The 20,186-nt window shown below is 54.6% G+C and overlaps 1 protein-coding gene across 2 annotated transcripts; it reads right to left on the reverse strand.

The window, feature by feature from the left end:
- Nucleotides 1–608: 608 nt before the first annotated feature.
- On the reverse strand, nt 609–12,974 carry NBL1 (NBL1, DAN family BMP antagonist). Of its 2 annotated transcripts, XM_064470214.1 has the most exons (5): nt 12,767–12,974; nt 3,431–3,509; nt 2,492–2,686; nt 2,160–2,271; nt 609–1,288 (listed from the first exon to the last, which is right to left on the reverse strand). In XM_064470214.1, the coding sequence occupies exons 1-5, from the start codon at nt 12,792–12,794 to the stop codon at nt 1,034–1,036; spliced, it is 669 nt and encodes a 222-aa protein (XP_064326284.1). In that variant the 5' UTR covers nt 12,795–12,974; the 3' UTR covers nt 609–1,033. The 2 variants fall into 2 exon arrangements, with proteins under 2 accessions (XP_064326284.1, XP_009499019.2); XM_009500724.2 differs by lacking the exon at nt 3,431–3,509 and having other exon boundaries at nt 12,767–12,973.
- Between the last annotated feature and the right edge of the window lie 7,212 nt (nt 12,975–20,186).

The following is a 20,186-nucleotide window of genomic DNA, read 5'->3' on the forward strand; positions in this document are numbered from 1 at the left end:
TCAGGACAGCGCCAAAGAAACCAGCTTTATACAACAGAGAAAGGGGTAGCAGGAGGGGCCCGGGGCCGTCCCCCCACCCCGAGCCTCCGCAGCCCTGCACGAGCAGTCTCCTGCAAAGGTACATCGGCATCCTGGCGCTCGTCCCCCTTCTCCCTCCACCACCGTTAAAGTGCAGCAGGGAGAGGGGGGAGAGGGGCCGGCTCCCACCCAGAGCGCCCCAGCACGAGCCTGCCCTTGGCCTTCCCACGGGCCACGAATCGCAAAGCCCCAGCGCCCACGGCATGACCCAGCTCCCTCGTCCCCAGGGAGCTGCGTGGTGGCCGCGAGGACTGGCGAGGCCAGGGCTCTCAGCACCACGGCTCCCAGCACCCTCAGGCACGCAGCCCCAGAGGCACATCCTGGGGCAAAGCACTCCCCACCAGCTACCCCATACACGGGGCTTGGGGCTGAATTAAGGTCTGGCGGGTGCCAGGAGGAACAGCGCAGCCACGCCGAGCCCACGGGTCCCTCGGCAGGCAGGGCAGATCGGAGGAAGAAGGGGTGCCGCTGGTCCCACACACCCCAGGAGAGATGTGCATCTCTTGTGGGACTGCAGAGAGGCTGCATCCCTTCTGCCTCCACCCCAGGTACGAGCTGTTTACAAGAGAAAAACCCAGAAGGACTCAGCAAAGGCTCCACAGCAGGTCCAGGAGCCTGCAGAGAGCCCCCGGGGAGCTCTCGCTCTCAGCCAAAACCCTCTCGTCCGGGTTCCTGCTCCTCTCAATATATTATTACTATTATGTGCAAGTAGTTTTGTATCAGAAAACCCCGAGCCCTCCCCTCTTGCCCTGCAGCTCCAGCCCCACGTCTGCCCCTCAGCTTGTGCCTCAAAACGTTCCTCCCGCCCCGGGGTGTCGTGGAGAGCAAAGCGTGAGGGTACCTATTAGACAGGAAAGACTCCACCACCCCCCTCCCTCCCCAAACCCCGGCCCTTTCCCTCGCACACACCCCCTGCCCGCGCCGCCGGCTGCAAGGACAGTCCGCAAGGGCCAGGTCACTCGTCGCCCTCCTCCTCATGGTGGTGGTGGCTGGAGGCAGGGGATTCTTCCACCTCCTGTTGGTGGTGGGTGTAGTGATGGGGGCTGGGACCTTCGGCGGGCATGTTCTCCTCCGCGTTCAGGTAGACGTTGAACAGGGCTCCCTCGTGGCTCGGCTCCTTCCCGCAAGCCTGGCAGCTACAGTGAAGTATCTTCTCCACCAGCTTGTCAACCCTGGGGATCTCGTCGTTGCCTGGACAGTCCAGCGTCACCTGGGTAGAAGGAGGAGGATGCAGCGAGTGAGCACGCAGGCTCCACGCCTGGATGGCCAGCCTGCTGCAGGCGCTCTCACCTGCCCAGTGCCCTGCGGAGCTGAGGTATTTTAAGCCAGAACCGATGGCTCACAGCCCATACAGACAATCCTCCGCGGTCAGTCTGCAAGGCAAGAGCTCTCTGGGAATGTCTCGCAAGGTCACAAGCTGCAGAGACCCGGGGAAAACGCACCGACTCAAGCGGGGCACTGCTCCCAGGCACTGCTGGCACAGAAATACCGGTGGTAACTGCAAAGGCCACCCACAGGACACGTTGCTGAGCATCTCGGATGGTTTGGACTAAACCATCTGCCCAAACATCCGAGTTGAAAGCAAATCGGAGAGCTGAACCCAGCTCCATGGGTGCCTAGGCTTGCCTCGGAGGTAGGGCTTATGGCCACTTTATGCCGGGATCAATGGTGGCATGAAACTGTGCGGTCTGAGGGTGACTGGCAGATGGGCTGTGGGAAGCACTTCTGGCCAGCGAAGGCAAAAACTCCCAAGTGGGAGGAGGTGACAAAGGGAGCGGTGAAGAGAACAGGCAGGTGGGATGAGCACAGGGATGAATAATGCAGGGACTGATGGGGGATGCTTCTGCAAACAGTGATAAACGCATCGTTCATCACAGCAATCACGTTGCTTCCAGCAGCCCCTTCCACCCAGGCATCTCCAGACAGGGTACGGTCACCTGAGAGACACCCCGAAAGGGAACCACGAGTGGGGAAACCCCAGGGAAGGAGAACGACTTGCCCTGACGTGGTGGCAGAGCAGAGCTGGGAGCCCCTGCGCGAGGCCCCGCAGAAAGAACCGTGGAGCAGGCAGGGATACTCACGATTTCCCACATGGACTGGGCTGGCATGCAGGAGTCGCAGTGAACCAGGGACTCTGTGGACTGTGGGAAGGTGTTGGGGACGCTGTAGCTGAAACACTGTCCCAGACAGGCCCTGCAAAGACAACAGGCGGGATGAGGCCTCCAGGGAGGTGCCTGCTTCCCAGCAAAGGCAGGAGATCTGACCTTCCACTGAGACAGAGGGAAGGGAGCCAGGCAGAGGCAGGACATTGTGCCTGGCTTCTTGTGCGAGTGACAGTGCCCAAAGCCACTCTGGTGCCACCTGCAAATGGAAATCAGCTGCATCCAGCTCGGCACCGAGGGCGGATCCGTACCTGTTCTGGATGGACTTGGACTCGCAGCCGCTGTGCCCCACGATCTGGGTGATGTTCTTCGCCTCGCACCAAGCGCTCTTGTCTGGGAAGAGGGCGAGCTTGTTTATGGGGGGCGGTGCAGCCAGGAGCAGCGCTGGGAAGAGGGCACCGACCACGAACCGTAACATCATGGCCAGCTCTGCCAAAATCCTACAACTGGAGACAGAGAGGAAAGCGTTAGCAGGAAAGAAAACAGACAAGTCGGCCCATTTCTCCAACCCCACGGCAGCTCTTGGCTGCGACAAGCGCAGGTATGTCCTCCCAGTGCGTTGGTACTGACATCTCCCTCCGCGGCCAGGGAGGCTCCCCAAAACACCGCACGGGGAGTGGGACGTGCTGAACCGCTGCTTCCTGGTGCAAAACCAGCTGGGGGGCAGGCAGGCACCTGCATTACTTCTCCTGAGCTGTGTGCCAGGAGCAACAGCAGGCTTTTCATCATTTCCCACCCAGAGCTGGGCTGGGAGAAGTTTGCAAAACAAAAGTATTGGGGTTTTGTTTCAGAACGGGTTGGAGAAGTCACGGACGGCACAAGTGGTTTGGGTTGAGGAAGGAACAGACTTCCCCACTTCCTTTGCTCCCACCTTAAAAGCCAAAGCTGGCCTTGCTGCAAGCCTTCCTAGGGAAAAGGGACCGCTTTCCCGGGAACGAAAACCACTCTCCTCCTAGGAGTGCGCAGCAGGTGTCGCTGCAAGGCAGCAGCAAGCAGGGAGCCGAGGAAACCTCAATTCAGAGGCAAGAAACCCGCAGAAATGACCGATACGGCATTTATTTTTATAGAGCCGCTCCAATTCAGCAAACGGTTACTCTGAGGTCGGGAACTCAGTCTGCAGGCAAGGGGGGTCCTTTTAATACCAAGCACAAGCCTCGCTCGCAAAGGTGGTCGGCAAGAAGGTTACTTACCACCCCCAGAGAAATCCCACGCAGGGTTTCCTTGTGCTGGACTCTCGAGCCAAGGTGCCTGCATTAACACTCCCAATCACTGGGGAAAGGCAGATGGAAAAAGATCACAGAAGGAGGGAAATTTTTTCCTTTGTGGTGTTTGGATGGAATCATAGCGAAAGGCAGACATTCACACTTTCTAAAATATTTGTTAGAACCATGTTATTTGTTATTTCCTTCTATTTATTTATCCAGACGAAGATCCAAAGCCCACACTGGAAAGACTCCTGTTGATTCCCATGGCTCCTGTGCCCGGCCCTCTCACGCTTGCCGGGGAAGGAGAGGAAAAATGTTTATCAGACGCCGGTGTCAGAGGCAGCTCTGCGCTGGGGACCCCCAGCTGGGCGTTCCCCGGGCTGCTCAGTCTATCTGCACAGGCTCCACCGACACATCCTCGGCTGGAGGACCACCATGCTTATCTAAGTGAGGAGGCTACGAAGCGCCTCTGACAGCGCCAGCTCGGATATCCGCAGGGCATTAGGGGGCAGAGGGTTTTGCCCTGTTGCACCTCCACTGAGCCCGACCTCCTGGATCTGAACCAAGAGACACGGTTCCCCGTCCTCCATCCCAAGGCAGCCAGAAAAGGACATCCCCATTCCCTGGCCTCACAATCTCTGGAGGAACCAGGTGGGGTCTCTGCTAAATTTTCTTATTTCCTGGTGATACAGGAACCATAATGGTGTAACGCAGCAACACCTTTATAGCTCTGGCTTCCCAAACCTCCCAGCACTGGTTCCTGTGAGTCCTACGGGCCCCAGTGAGAACACCCGCACAAAGCAGGGGCTGTAGGTCTTGCTTTGAGACAAGCAGAGGGTTTTTAGCCCCTGAACGTGCACTGCCATCAATGAGAGCGGTGTGGTTAAATACATTTGTCCTGACAACAACTCTTAGGGCTTACTTCTGCCCCTGAATTTTTCTTCCATTTCAGTGGGGAAATTCTGCCATTTCTGCTAAGAAGGACACGGCTAAGCTGCACACACACACACACACACACACGCTTGGTTTGCTTGGTTTTCTGAAACGAGCATCACTCATTCCTCAAATGCCAGCAGCTCCGTGCTGAGGAATCCCGCTCCCAAAGGCAAGTCCGAGATCAGAGCTGGGATGTGACCCAAACAGCAATCACAACCCCCAGGGAACAGCCGAAATTCCTCTGGAGTCAGCACAGAAGTTCACTTCCACATGCCCGATTACAGAGCAATTTCCTTCTTTCCAAAGGAAGGTGGTGGCTGGTTTTTCTCCAGGTTTCTATGCATCTCTACCCAGCGGCAGAGAGGCAAACACTTCTGTCTGCACTGACAGCCCTGATTCCCTGGGACCTTTTTTTTTCCTGGAGGGAGGTGCTCAATAGAGAGGTGTTTCTGCAGCGCTGGTCAGAGCAGACCCGTTGCCAGAGGCATGAAGGATCATCTCCGAGCATCTGGGCTCCTGTCTCACTCTGATACCGAGAGGAAGATGAGTGAGGTTGTGCTCTGCTAAAGCACAGGACCTGGCCTGGATTCAAGAAAGCACTTAAACATATGCTTAAGCCCTCTCCTTTCCTGAGCAGGCCTGTCTCGTAACCAGGGCCCCTAGCAGCGCGGCCGCTGGTCCGCCTTGCAGAGGAGCAGCGGTGAGCAGGGGAACCCGGTTCCTCTCCCGAGCTGGAGCAGTTGCAGCATTACCCCGTTCTTTGGGGCACTGTGGGGGCCGAGCACTGCTACCCCCACTGATTCTGAGCCTTGAACAAGCCACATCCACGTAGTGTTTTCCTGCTCCCAAGAAAACCCTGGAACCCGCAGGGCCACATTTCTAGTAAGTAACAAGGTTTATGCCAGCGCCTAGGAAAACATCTGATGCAGCTGAGTTTGGGAGGGAGCTGGGGCTGGAAACAGCCTGCTCGCAACCGCGGCATGTTCGCTGGCATAGTTCAAACCAGTCATGCGAACAGAGCTGCCACTAAAACCATTCATCTGACAGCAGCCACAGGGTCGGAGACAAAAGCACCGTGTTCCTTCTCCCCCCCGGCTGGGAAGGGGAGGGAAAAAGGAAGACAAGGCACCCGAGCAGGTTTGCAAACTCCCGATTAAATAAAGGCATTGAGCACATTCCTCCGTGACAAGCTAAATTACACGTTGCAGCCCCTAAAGGAACAAGTGTGTGCTCCCCGGCGCTGACCCCGGCCCTGGCCTGCCGGCGGGGGCAAGCACTTCCCCGCGCACAGGGGCTTCTTTCTCTTCTCCGCACCGGGGCACTCTTTTTTTTTTTTCCCTGCTAGTCAAAGCTTTTCAAGCAGAAAGTTCAGCTCAGTTCCGGCAGACCCGTCAGCCCGTGAGGGTCTCCCCCCTCTCCCCCTGCAGGGAACCGCATGGCAGCTTCCTCCGCCATCCCTTCAGCACGCATTTGAGAAATCAAATGACTCAGCCCTTGAGCCTGGCACATCCCGGACTCCGGAGACAAACAACTTCTCAGCGCACGCACAGCTGCAGCCTTGTGGTGAGCGGCCCCAGAGCCCTCTTCCAGCCTGTCCCCATGCCCGAGGAGCTGAGGGGCAAAATGTCCAAGGCTGATGGATCTCAGCTGCACCAGCTCAGCATCCCTTCGGGGCCCGGAGAGCCTGGCAGGAGTCCTGCCGATGGCTGAGCCTCCCATGAGCCCAGTTTTGAGATCTGGTGGTAGCAGGCTCAGATGTTTCGTGTCACCTAGAAGAGCTCCTTCCTTCCATCCCAGCAGCCCCGGGGACTCGCAGGAGTCCCAAAGCGGGACAGTCCCCGCCAACGCCTGGAACCAGCTGGGAAAATCTACATCATTACATCGGCTGGAGGACAATAACGGGAATTACCTCGGAGGCCACGTTCCCACCATCCAGCCCACAGCTGTTCCCTGCCTTTTGGAAACCAAACACTTCTGGAGGAAAATAAAAAAGATCTAATCAGTTTTACCCTCTTTTTCCAGCGGGAAGTTTATGCCATAATACAAGACAAGCCTGCAGGTGGACATGGGGAACATTTCATACGTAGTTTAATATATTTATAGGTATTTTTCTTTTCCAGGATCTTGCAATTTTGCCAAACACATAAAAACACAGACACAGGTATATTGTGCTCATGGCCACACACGCAGCATCCCAGGTTCTGAGAGACAAGAAGCCCCTAAGCTTTACAAACATTGCTTAGCCAAGGCTCAAAGCCTGTGAATCCAGCGCAGAAATAGTGTCAGCTCCACACTGTAGCTAAGTCAAATGGGGTACGAAGCTGGGCAAGGGCCTTACCTCAAGGCCTAACTCAGTGATCCAAGTCCTTACGTGAGATGCACGAGACCTCAGTGAGACGGACAAGACGAAGGTTTCAGCTCCTGGTCTGGGTCAGAGCTGGGACCTCCACCTCCCTCTCCTGCCTCCCTGGACACACGCTGTCCTGCCCGAGGGAGCCGCCTTCCCACCCAGCCTGGCTCTCAGGCTACACCCCGCCAGGCTGCCAGGAGCAATCCCAAGTTGGTGTCAGACGCGGACCACAGCAGTACCAGGTCCTGCCTTTGTGTTCAACTAGTTATTTATGCCGTTTCGCGGAGAAAAGCTGCTGCACAGCGGTGCCAGGAGAAAAGGGGGCCCCAAAGACACGGTGCTGAGCACTCTGCTCCGTGCCTCAGTTTCCCTGCTTGTAAGACCAGAGACAGGGGAGCGGCCGTATGGCGAGCGAGCTGGCGGGTGCAGAGAGAGCGGGAAAGCACAGGGAGGTATTCGGAGCGCCAGACTTCCTTCGAGGGAAGAGGCTGCCCGGGGCGGGAGGGGAGGGATGGCTGCCAACAGCCCGTGCCCCACGCGACGCGGCGCTGCGGGGCAGGCGGGAGTCAGGCTGGGGCATCGCCGGGCGGTGGGGGAGTCGTGCAAGGACACGGTGCTGCAGGGCAAGCGGGGCCGCTGCCTGCGGAAGAGAAAGCTCTCCTGTGCGTGGGGGTGGCCAGGAGCCATCTCTCTTGCAGGTAGCTGTAAACACTAAGAGGCAACTGATTATTTAGGCACCTAAAAGGAGGCAAAGCCACGGTAGGCGTCTGATCTTTCTTTGGAAAGAAACGTGTACCTGTCCCAGAAAGATCCAGGGCCTGAGGCTCCTCAGACACAGGATTTTGTCTATACAGTGACTTCTGAATACTACAGGGAACTGCCTCTTAGGAATATCACCTCAAATAATATTTGCTTACATGGAACAAGAAATATTCTAAGCCAGCAGTATTAGCAGGCAAAGTTTAAATCTAAACTCTGAAAACCTGAAAAGTCACTGTGTTCTTAAAAAAAAGCAAAAACCAACTGATTTTATTCAGTACTTGTCCTCATTCCATACTTCCCCCTTTTTTGAAATTTGCATTCATCTAAAACTTCACATTTTTCAATTTGGTTGCAAAAAATACAAAGCACACCGTTCTTTCGGGGACTCTGCTGTTGTGCCTGCAGTAGCCCACATTAACCGGGTCGATGTCACGACAATATCGCCAGGCGAGAGGGAGGAGAACTATGCGCTGAACACGTCTAGAGGTAATTCTTCAGGACAGCAAGACAGAGGAGTGCTCAGCTGAACACAGAAGTCTCTTCTGAGCTGAGAGCTTCAGTCTTGCTTCGCTGAGCTGCAAAATCTGGGAAGAAATTGCAAAAAAATAAAAAGGGAACTACCACAGGAAGACGTTTGATATTTAACACGCATGAGAATCAATCCTAAAATCTTTTTGATAATGGAGCAAAAGCTGGGTCATTTCTCACCGTGGATCTGGCCGCCTCTGCTCCTTTCAAAAGCAGGAGATGCTAGAGCTTCCCTTTCCGTAACATATTAATTTCCACTCAAGCATGGTTGGGCGATTCACAGAAATAAAGCAGAAAGAGAGAAAAGCAGTGCAGCCTTTTTAAAGCCCTCTCCCCTCCCCACTCTGGCCAGAATTTCAAAAGACTTTGGTACATTGGGATTTTAAATCTGGCTCCTCAACCATGCACTGAGCACTTGAGAAACTCGTTTTTTGCAGCTGGAGAAAAAATCCAAGCTCCTTTACCTACAAAAGTCATTGGAAAGCTACCTATGGGCTTAGAGAGGCTTAGAATGGGGTCCTAAAGGAGCTCTGCTGGAAAAGGGACACACTAATGGCCTGTGGAGGAGGCAAGAGTAATATAAACAGTTTCTGGTACTTTATTTCAATTGCTCAATTTCTTCAGCATTAAGAACAATCCACAGCCAGGAAAATGCATCATCCTAAAGCACAGGAATATATCCTGGCCCCATGCTACCCTCCACTCCCTCTCTTCTTCAAGCACCTGCTCAAAATGTGGGGCTCTGCAGCCCCTAAGAGCAGCAGGGCAAGCGGGATGGGAGCAAGGATCAGCTGTTTTGGGCACCTGGAAATCAAGCCTGCCACCAGCCTCCAGCAGCCGGCAGTTTTGGGGAGCAGCGGGAGCGGGGTGCCTCGGCGATTTGGGGAAAGGGAGGGCGAACGGGCTCTGCGTGAGACCCTGCGCAAGGAAGGACGAGCCTGCAACATGCTTTGGCTAGAACAGTCCCCAGCGGTAGGTCGTATCCGAGTGCACTGCGGATAATACGAGAAATAGGCACTTTCAAACACAGCTGTTAGCAGCGTTTCAGCCAGAGGCCTTGCTCGCATGTCTGGACCTGAGCGAGGCGAGGCTCCCTCCCGCGTTTCCCCTGGAGCTGGTGTTTCCCACACAGCCGTCCCACGCGCTCGCTGCCGCAGAGCCGGCACAGCCACCCGGCACGGGCAGCACCGTCAGCCTGGCGCAGGGTATCGGCTGGAGCTTCGGCCACGCAGGACGACCGCAGGTGCCCAAATGTGGCCCGTGGATCCAAACCCCTTTGAAAATCCCACGCAGTAACAGCGCCTGCCACCCTCCAGCCGGGCTGCTCTCCCTAAAGCTGTCCCTGACCCCTGCAAGCAGCAGTTTCCCACCCAGCGTGGAAAGAGGTTGGCTTTTCCTCCACCACAGTGTCACTAACCGAGGGCCTGACCACTATCGCTCGCCGACGGTGTCTCCCCAAAGCACCTGGCTCGCTCTGCAGTGCACAGTCACGCCGGTTCCCCTTGCAACCAAAGCTACAGCCTCTCCCCTCCTTTTTCGGTGAACAGCTTTTACGGGGACGGCGGTAAAATCCGCACCGCCTCCGGGAAGGGTCCCAAGAGTCGTTCACTTTTACCCGTGTTTGATTTGCACGCAGGCACCAGCGATTTCCCCGGGGAGCGCTTCTCCCAGCAGGCCCAGTTCTGCTTTCACTTAGAGTGAGGTAAACTGGGACCGGCTCCCCCGAATGACTCCACTGGTGCAAATGAGATCAGAATCTGGCACCGCTCATCTTACTCAAAACAAGCATAACTGGAACCAGATAAAACCAGTTCTAGTACATAGTGGCCACCAGGATTATTATTTTTTTAATTTAGCACACACGCCGCATAAGGCCATCCTGCAGTCGGAGATGGGAGTTGTCGCAAGCGCCGACCACGCTGGCTTTCGGCTTGCTCGGTCATTCATTACCAAACTTGCATTAAAAAAAAAACACATTGAGCCCTGTCCTACGCAGCGGGGTTGCGCTTGCAGGATCAGGTTCCCAGCTGCTGGAGCAAGAGGTGGAAAGAGGGAAGGAGAAAGGGGCTTGTGGCTGAAGCTGTGGATCTTTCAGCGATGGTTCAGGACCCTTCCTGCTGTTTCCCTCTCCCTTTACACCCGTTTGGGCCATATCCTGGCCACAACAGCAGAAATCCAGTTGACTCGAGCGCTGTTTCACCCTCTTTTTTAATCTCCACTTTACGCCGCACCAGCCCTCTCAGTTTTCACAACACAAAACCCAACGTCTGTGTTATTCACCCATGGCACTGACTGCAATATCTCCAAAACCGGAGGATAAAAACACGTGGCACTGCGGGGCCAGAGGCTTTCGGGGGTAACGTAACAGCCCAGTTGGGATTTTCAATTGCTACCAGACGTCCCGAGGGCTGACCTCGCAGTTGACATTTAGACAGTCTCTCCTAGAACTGCAGGATTGGGCCCGGTAACCACTGTGAAATCAAACTGTGAAACAAATGCCAGTCCCTTCCCCTCTCTGGACAAGTCATCCGAGAGCTCAGAGAAGCTACCAGAGCTACCGGAGGAGGAGGAGGCTTAAGCCACATCAGAGAGAGTGACCAAAGCGAGGGCCCAATCCTGACACCATTTCCAAAGCTCAACTCCAAAGGACTGAAGTCTTGGCTGGAATGGGGATAGTGGCCCAGCCCAGCTCCACAACTGGTAGAAAGGAGCGTTGGGTTGCTCCATTCCCACCATCGGAGCTAATTTACACCCAGGAAAGCCCCAGCCCCCACTGCCCCCCGTCACTCCCTCCCTAAACAGCACTGTGCGAGAAACAAAGATCTGGGAAACAGCAAGCGCAGCTCCTGCCGGAGCTAGCGGGCGGCGCGGAGGGCAGACCACCCCTCATTCCCACTCCAGTCCTCCCCCAAAAGGATGATTTTATCAGCCGCTCAGATTTTAAGAGCCTGATGTGAGCGACTCAGAAGTTTCTCTGCCCTAAGCCATGCTGGACCCGCCGGCACTCTGGTCCTTGCTTTATTGCGGGGGATCTCCGAGCCTGGGTGACTACGGAGGAGGGTTTTTTTTTTCCACCAGACTTCGAAAAAAAAAGAAAAAGAGCAGAGCAAGGCCCTCGGACGGAGCAAGTCCCCGGCTCTGCCGGCCCTGCAGCGACGATACGGGAGCCAGCAGAGGTATTGCTAACACTTTACTGGGAACAGCGCAGAGCCTGGGGAGGAATAACTGCCGAGGAGTTTACTCTGCTTCTCGGGCAGGTTTCCCACGACCGTACCAGCTTTGCACGACCCGGGCAATGCCAACACCCGCCGCGAGCAAAGTTACTCCAATACGGGCAGGTCTTCACGGCCACTTGAAAAAGCACTTTGGCTTGGGGCCCGATCCTGCACTTCCTGAGCACCCTCCAGCTTGACCATTTTCCTCACTCCGGAAAGAGGACCGGGCGCTCAGGAAGCCTTTGCTCGTTTGCCCTCTTTGCAAGACCGCAACCACCCCAAGCTGGAATTCAGCACAGGGAGGTCAAGCCAAGAGCCCGGATTCTTCTCAGGGCTGTTTGCAAACACTTGGGATTTTTACACTGAAGGCAAATTCCATTTCCCATCCTGCGGTTTGCAAATTTGAGGCGAGCTGCCTTTTTCGAGATGGGAGACTGCCTTTGAAAAGCAAAAGTGCCCATTGTATACAGCTGATTTTTGGCTGGTTGGACATTGCAAAGAGGGTATTCTTAGGCTAAAAATACAAGGGAAAAATCTGGGCCTCGCCATACCGCAAGGATCTTTCCCCACTCATTTCGCTAGGGCGCAGATTTTTCCCCAAAACCCCCCGCATGGCAAAGCTGTGGTGCCCCGACTCCACAAACACTTCAAATGGGCTGAATTTTTAATTCGACGGGGTTAATCTTATACGTAAAAGTTAGATTGCGGAGCAGAGCATAAGTTTCTCGTAAGAGTGCCCTCGTAAGAGAAGCGTTAGTAGGCAATAAGGGATTGTCCGGATCAACTTTAATACAGCCTGAAAATGAGCTAAAACGTGCCCTGTCCCCAGAACATCTCTCAGAGGAAAAGAGGAACCCCCACTGCGCATAAAGGCAGAGATTATTGGATATAACAAATAAGAATTGCCGCAAATACTTAGACAAACTGAAATACTATGTTACGACTCAAGAAACAGGTAGAGCTCTATCGGATAAAAGCCTTTGTGATATTCCAGCAAGCACAAAAACTATTTGCAGGATACACGGATAGAAGTTCATCCCCAGAGCAAACTTTTCAAGTAACAAAAGTTTACTGCCTCTCCATCGGGAAAATTTCCGTCCTTTCTGACAGCCGGACGACTACACGTCCTCTGGCGCTGCGGTTAATGGACAGGCTCAACGTTCCCGTCCTTTCCTCTGCACTTTTGTTCGGAACCCGAAATAGATGGGAAGGACTCTGTACCGCAGATGTGCAACCGACAGAGCGCGGCTCCCCATATCCTATTCTTTTATTTTATTTGAGCTAAAGCGGCGGTGGAAATAGTTTAACGATTGCACAGCAGATCCCCCGAAGTCCGCCTCATCTGCAACTGATTTCTGCCCGTGGCAATACTCTCATCCTCCCGGCCATCAATCACCCGGGGGGAGAATGGAAGGGAGAGGAAAAGAGGTGGAAAATCTGGTGCTGATCAGCGGCGGAGAAAAAGAAGCAGGTCCGCTCGGCTTTGGGGCGGAGGGGACACACATACACACAAAGCCGAGGGGTACTCACCACCCAGGCGACGGCGGGCACATCCCATGGGGTCCGGGGCCGCGGGCGGGCGGCTACAGCCCCGCGGTGCCGGTGCCGGTGCCCGGCGGCTGCCGCATCCTCGGCGCGGCGGCCCCGGGAGGCGCGGGCGGGAGCCGGGACCGGGACCGGGACCGGGAGCCTCCCCTCCCTCCCTGCCTCCCTCCCTGCCTCCCTCCCCCCGGTGCCGGGCTCCGGGCGGTGCCGCCGGCCCCGCCGCTCCCGATTGCACAATCGGGACGGGGGGGGGAAGCGAGAGGAGGGGAGAGGCGGAGGGAGGGAAGGAGGGAGGGAGGGAGGAGGCACGGAGGAGGCAGGGAGGGGAGCGCCGGCTGCAGCGCCTGCCCGCCCCGCCGGGGCGCCGGCTCAGCCCCGGGCCGGGGGATGCGGACCCCAGTCCTGCCCCGGGGGCTGCGGACCCCCCTCTGCTCCCGGGGTGCTGCGGAACCCCCTCTGCTCCCGGGGACTGCGATCCCCTCTGTGCTCCCGGGGGGCTGCGGACCCCAATCCTGCCCCGGGGGCTGCGGACCCGCCTCTGCTCCTGGGGTCTGCGGTCCCCTCCTGCTCCCGGGGCCGCAGACCCCGCTCTGCTCCCGGGGCCGAGCTGGGGGGCTGCGAGTCCCACTCCTGGCTCCCGGGGCGCTGCGGTCCCCAACTCTGCTCCCGGGGGGGCTGCCCCCTCCCCGGGATGCAGCCGCACCCCTGCTGCCTGAACGCCCCCCCCCCCCGCAGGGGTTCCGCCGGTTTGGGGAGTGGTGCGGGGTATCCCGGAGGAGCAGCCCCCGCCCCCGCCTCCCCTCCCAGTGCCCGACCGGCGCCGGAGCGTGGGAGCCCCCCGGACCCCCCGGCTGGCAGCCCCCGGGGTGGGCACGGGGCTCGCACACCGACCGCCCCTCCTGGGCGACGAAGCCCCCGACAAGTGCCAAAAACTAACGGGGAGAGCCCGCTGGCAACGCAGGTCCGTAAAAACGACGTGCCGATAAAGGACGAGCTCTGTCCGAAGGTGATTTGCCAGCATTTGCTCCTGCAGTGACACAAACAAAGCCTGGATTTGGCTCCCTGAATGCAAACGGCTGCTGTTTAAACATAATACTTGAGAGAGAGTGCTCGGGGTAGAGTCCTAGCCGCAGCGAAGACTTTGGGAAAGTTCTCCAACACCGGAGAGGATGGTTTTCTTTTCTTTTTCCTTTCTTCTCCTCTCCTCTTTCTCATCTTTTTCTCTCTTTCCTTTTCCTATTAAAAAACTTAACGGCCAGACACAATCCCAGTAAAACCCCATTCATCGCTATCTTTCAGTTACGATAATCGTCGGAGACTGGAAGGGCTCTGGTCTGAAAAGGCACAATTAATCTAATAGAGGCCCTCCACATTAAACGCTGTGGCACGGCGCTACTCAAAGCAAAAGATACCTGCGAGGCTCGGATGGAGCTTTGCTGGCTCCTGTTTGTGTGAAGATTTGCATAGAGATCAGAGAAGCAGGAAGAGGAGATGGTAAGAAAGCAACAGCTGTGCTGAGCGAAGCGTTGGTCGTGCCCTGGCAGTGGTCCTGGGGAGAAGCTAGGAAAGCAAGCTTCGGGGCTGGGTGTGAGCTGAAGGAGGCTGGAGGCTGCCAGCGAAGGAACAGTTTCCTGCCGCTTGGTTCCTTCCAGCTCCGGGACAGCAGGATTTTGTAAATAGGATGGCAAAAACCTGCTTCCAGCATTGCTTTCTTACCCTGCCAGATGCAACCTGCACGACCCCTGACTCGGCTGAACCATCCAGCTCCAAAAAGGCCAACAGCAGGCAAGGAGCAGCCTTCACCACGACCACACACCCCATCGGGAGCCCGAACTCTAACCTCCCAACATATTCACCCATCGCTGAACTTGGGCTTTTGACTAATCTCTACCTGCTCCTCACGGCCAGCATGACCAGCAGTGAGCTCCTGCCCGGGAGGCTACTTTAGTCTGAATAATATAATGAGCAAAAGAGGAGACATCAGAGGCTTGGAAGCAAGTTCCCAGGTCTGTGGATAAATGAGGAAAAAGATGTAGACATGACCAGCTAGGAAGCAACAGACCCCGGGCGTTAAGGTGAAAATCACCCAAGCGTATCAGGTCCATGCATGTCCTGTATTTGATGGTTTTTGTGGGATCCTCGGCACCGGGGTGGGATTACCCGGAGCGGAGCAGCAGGCTGCATGCAGAGATGCGAGCCAGCGTGCAGTTCATTCACTGCTTCCTACTACTCATTCGTGTTCCAGTTCTGTAACAGGGAAACAGCAGAAGAGGGAAATAGCAATGTGTAAATCTGGGGGTGGGGAGGCACGAGGAGCAGAGTTCGGGTTTTCTGGTGTCAGAAGAGACAGGGAGAGGTGCTGTATGACAGCGCAGGCTGGCTGGAGGATGAAAGAAGCTGCCGAGAGGCTGTCAAAGCCCTGGGCCAACACTCTTCCCCTTCCTCTCTGGCGGTGCGGTATCGCAGCCAGAACAAGGAGTGAAGACCTGATGCCTGCAGATGTCATTTGGACAGACAGTGGCTCAGGCACGGGCTGGAGGCAGCCGCTCTGCAGCTGGGAGCAGGCGGGCGGGAGAGCAGGGGGCAACACCGGCAGGAAAGGAGCCGTCCTCACCGGTCAGGCCCCTCGCCCCTAGCCAGGGTCGGCGGCTGCAGAAGCATTTTTAGACCCTTGCTCCACGTCAGCCCCTCGTTTACCAGCTGCCGCTCCCTGCAGGCTGTGGGGAGCTTGCTGCCTGCCCCTGAAACACCCGTGCCAAACCACGGCGTTGTTTTCACGCCGAGCGGTGCGACACGTGGGTTAGTACGACATGTCTCCACTCTCACCCCCTGAAGACAGCCCACTTCATCAGCCTGTTGTTTTCCACCACAGAGAGACACCGCATGAAAACACAGGTGCAGAGCCTTGCCCAAAACGTCCACACACCCAGCTATGTCTTCCCCCTCAGCCCTTTCCCCTGCTGCTGGGTCACCGAGGCTCTTCTGCACTGAGACACAGCAGAAACCTGCTCTCCGGTCTCCAGGAGCTTCCCTCCCTCGCCCGCTGTTGCTGTTTTGGGCCTGCTGACAAACGCCCACAGTGCCAGGGGCTCCCTGCTTGTCAGGACAGGACTAGGAACTGTGGGCGTGAGAATTAAAAGGGTGTATTTGTAAGTTAAAAATAAAACTATTCCTTTTATTTGTGTCTTAACACAGATTCCAAGGCTCCCTGCCCATAGCTGGATGCTAGGAAACACATGCAGGGAAAGGCAGCTGAGAAAAGAGCGAGCGAGAGAGAGCGCGTGTATCTGTGAAGGGCTACAGGAGCAACGAGGGCAGCATTGCTCCATCTCTCCCCCAGCGACTTGTGTTTTGTTCATCATCCCCGTGACACACTGCAAAGGGTCCACAGAGGCACTCTCAAGGGCTAAAAGCCATGGCATGACCCACAAGGGACTTGGGAGACTGACATCTGGGTCTGCCACGGACTACCCTGCCCCATCTCGCGTCAGGCAATTCACTTCACCTCTCCACATCTCATTTGTAGAAGGGTATGAAATTGTATTGCAGCTCCCTGGAATAAAGACGGCTCTTTATCAGCTCCCTTCTCTCACCAGACCATCACCTGCTGGAGTTGAGCTCCTGCTTCTTGGCTCCGAAATAAGCCCTGAGACATCTCCAAGATAACAGCTCAGGACCTGAAATTGCTGTGTGTAAGGACATACATGCCTGAGGAAAAGGGAACGGTACTCATGTCAGGAGATGGAGGCAAAGGTTTTACTACTAGAGAAGCTGGGGGGTGATTTCCCATCACCATCTCGGGTAGATGAAAGGAGGGGACAGCGGTGGCAGGCAGGGTGTGAGGAGCGCATCCTCCCATCACTGCCAGCACGCGACTGTCACATCTGTGCGGTTCCAGCACCCGAGAGCAAGGATGGAGCAGTCCTTACGAACACCATTCCTGCTTTTTCAGATTCACCCAAAGCACATGGGTCCAAGAGCACTTCACTGCTCGTTCAGGCCACCAGGTCAATCCACCCTCAGCTTAATAACATACACAGAGGTAAGGAGAGGCTAGAGGGGAATGTTCGGCCATGGGAGGAATTTGGACCAGCAACCTCCATCAGGCCACAGCTTTAGGATTTGAGCTCTGTGCTGAAACCCTTTGCAAAGCAGAAAGGCACGAGTCCTGGTGGTAATTGGGCTAGCTGGCTTGAACTGCAAAGTCCAACTTGCCTGGCCATGCGTAGAAAGAGAGATCTAGGGACGGACCTGGCTGGCTGGGACTGTGCTCGGTAGTAAAGAAAAAGGATTTATCATAGAGCTCATTAGAAAACATCTGGGCTCAGCAAATGACCTGGAATGCGACTCGGCAGCGGGGCGCTCCTCTCTTCCCGAGTCCCGAGAATGCGAGCTCCCGCAGGGTAAGACTCGAGCCAGCTGTTTCCTCTAATCCCATCAGCCTTTCCTTCGACAGGGGTCCAAACGCTCGGCGAGCAGGAGAGAACGAGAAAGTCCCGTTCCCTCCCCTCGGTGACTGGGATTAGTGGTTTCTCTGTAGTGCCGTGCCAATGCATTTTGGGGCCCTGGGGCAGCAGTAAAAAAAATGTACCCCTCCCATCTCTGAGCAAGTCCAAGTGTGTTTAATCGCTTTATTTTCCACCTTGCCCAATCGCTCCCCGCTCCCAGGCTCTCTAGGCCCCTTCGTCCCTCCCTCCCTCGCTTCCCCAGCAACTCAGGTCATGCAAAATCCTTCTCCTATTCAGTTCATGTCTGCAGGAGCAGTTTCTACCAGGGAGGGCTGGGAAGAAGCTGCTGGGCTTCATTTGCAGGTGCCCTCTTCCCTACGAGCTCCCAGTTTTGTTCCTTCAACTTCAAAAAACCCACTTTCCTCCAGACTCCATTGCAACTGGCTAAATCCCCTCTGATAACCGTCTTATTTTCTGCTGCACAACTTCCCCCTGCTGCTATCGCTCAGAACCTCTTATAATATGAATTATTTTTCTTGCAGCACAGCCTGAAGGCCCTGGCCAAGCTCAGGGCCTCGTCACAATAGGTGCTTGTATGTGTTTAGAGACAGTTCTGGCACCGAAGCGCCTACAAACTGTCAACCGGCAGTACAAACTTAGAACATACACATGTGTGCAGGGAACATTTTGCACATTACCGAAAGGAAACCAGCACCCGCCTGAAACGGGGTGACTCAGCCCAGAGCAATATTGCACTGCTGTTGCATAGGAAGAGGCTCATGCACAAATTCTCTGGCCTTAAAGAAAAGCACCCAAAATCAGAAGTCTCAAAGTGCCAGTATATGAAGTCCTGCTACCGCAAGAGAGTGTCAGCATTTTTTAAAATGAGGGTAATAGAGGAAAAAGAATGCATATATGTGTTCACTACCAGATTAAACTCCTCTGCTCCCACCCCCCTCGCCCTACAGAAGACAAATGCAAATATAATCCTTAAGGTGATAACATGATTTTCATATTTTAGAGGGTGTGGTTCATAAAATCACAGAAATGTGTGACCCTGAGAAATCTGCTTTCATCGCCTCCCTCTCCTCCTGCCCTGAAGCAGGATGGTGATTTCTGGGTTTGCGAAGCAGATAATACTCTTGCAGCTGATAAGGAACTGAATGAAACCGGCCAGGAGTCTTAGCTTTCCTGAACATGCCGAGCGATCTGTGCTAGCACTGGAGCAGTTTTTGTCATTCCAGTTTTAATTTTGGTCTGGGACTGCCTCAGTGGCTGCTCCAAAGTATGACAAGAGTTAACATTGAAACCTCGGCTGAATAACTGTAGGCTCATCCTGCGCTCAGAGGAGTCACAATGACCTTCTCTCTATCTGCCAGCCTACCTCTATTTATACCTAATATGGATATAAATTCCACAACTTAGCAGATAGTAAACTAGAGCCTCCCACAAGTGTGTCGCCTGCTAAGATGCTCCCAATGATTTAAGGGAATTATTTCCCAGGCCTTAAAAGAACCCGGTAAATTGACTGTTCTGTCTGACGTGGTGCAGACAGCAGGACTGTGCGGACTTTCCCAGAGAGTCCTTCCAGTGCAGCTCCAGTCCTAGCCCGCAAACACTCCTGCAATTCCAGCCACAGGCTTCCATCCATCATTCAAAGATGCATTTATTGACATATGAGATACCTCAACTCTTGACAGATTATCTACCAAACCATGTAACCTGCAGAGAGAATTAAAAAAAAAAGGGCCCCGTGACTGGAAAAAGGAGCGGGGCAACATCAGCCATTCCCTAGAACAGTCCAAAAGGGAGGAGCTTGAAGAACAAAGCAGCAATGATCGGCATGGAAATAGGTTGTCTTACATCCGAGAACCACGCCAGGGACATCTTCAGGGAGTGTCTAACAAACAGGGTCCTTGAGCTAGAAAAATTCTGCATTTAGTTCATACCAGATTAAGCCATGGGACAGAGACCAGGAACACTGCAGTCAACCTTTACGGCCTTAGAAGTTTAAGAGAATTTATGGCCAACAAGAACAGTTAGATCATCTGATATGAATCCATGTGTGTTACAGGTCATTTGATTTTACCCGGTCACTCCCAGGTGGAGCACAATAACTTCCATTTAAGACATCAAGAGTTGAGAAATCCACCCATTCCTTTACTAGCTTATTCCAGCCTCTCTACTTATAACTCAGTGCCCCACTGCTCGTCTGCATGGGTCAAGCTTCAGCCTCCAGACATTGCTTCTCATTCTGCCTCTCCGTTAGCAGCAAGCCTTTCAGTTCCTGGGTTTTCGTAACACCTAAGTCCTTGCGATCTATGTTACAGTATATGGTATATCGTGTATACCAAATAGCAATTATTCATCTGCCACAATATTTATGTCCACTTCCACATAATTAATGAAAATGACAGCTAATACAAAGCATTATACTGACTCCTGAGGGAGACACAGTGTCCACAGATCCCAGAGCACCATTATTTTGCAAATCAGACATGAGGCCACCAAGACATGAAATGATTTTCTTCTCCTGTGGCCTCAGTCAACCTCTGAAGCTAGAAAGCGGCTGCTAAAGAGAGAGATGACACAATCCATGGCAGTTACCTTCAGCCTCATCCTCTTTTCCCCTTACTCCATTGACAACTACAGCCCTTGCTCCCTTATTGCTCTGCGCTACAGCACATTTTCTTGGAGAGAAGGCGCGAGAAGGTGCAGGAGTTTGGTGACAGAGAAGCAGGTGACTGGAGGAAATGAAAGGGTAGATAAGAAAGTGTTAGAAACACTCACCTTCCACAGCACACCTTTACCTTGTTCTTCCAGCATCTTCACAGAGCAGAAGCCAAAGCCTTTTGTGAACCACGGGCTGCGATTCAATCCAGTGCAGATGGGTAGTGAACCGTGGGGTAGGTTAGCTGACTATACAGAGCTAAACTTTATGTGGGAATCAAGTAGGT

Source organism: Phalacrocorax carbo, chromosome 20 (assembly GCF_963921805.1).
Source record: "Phalacrocorax carbo chromosome 20, bPhaCar2.1, whole genome shotgun sequence".
NCBI lineage: Eukaryota > Metazoa > Chordata > Aves > Suliformes > Phalacrocoracidae > Phalacrocorax > Phalacrocorax carbo.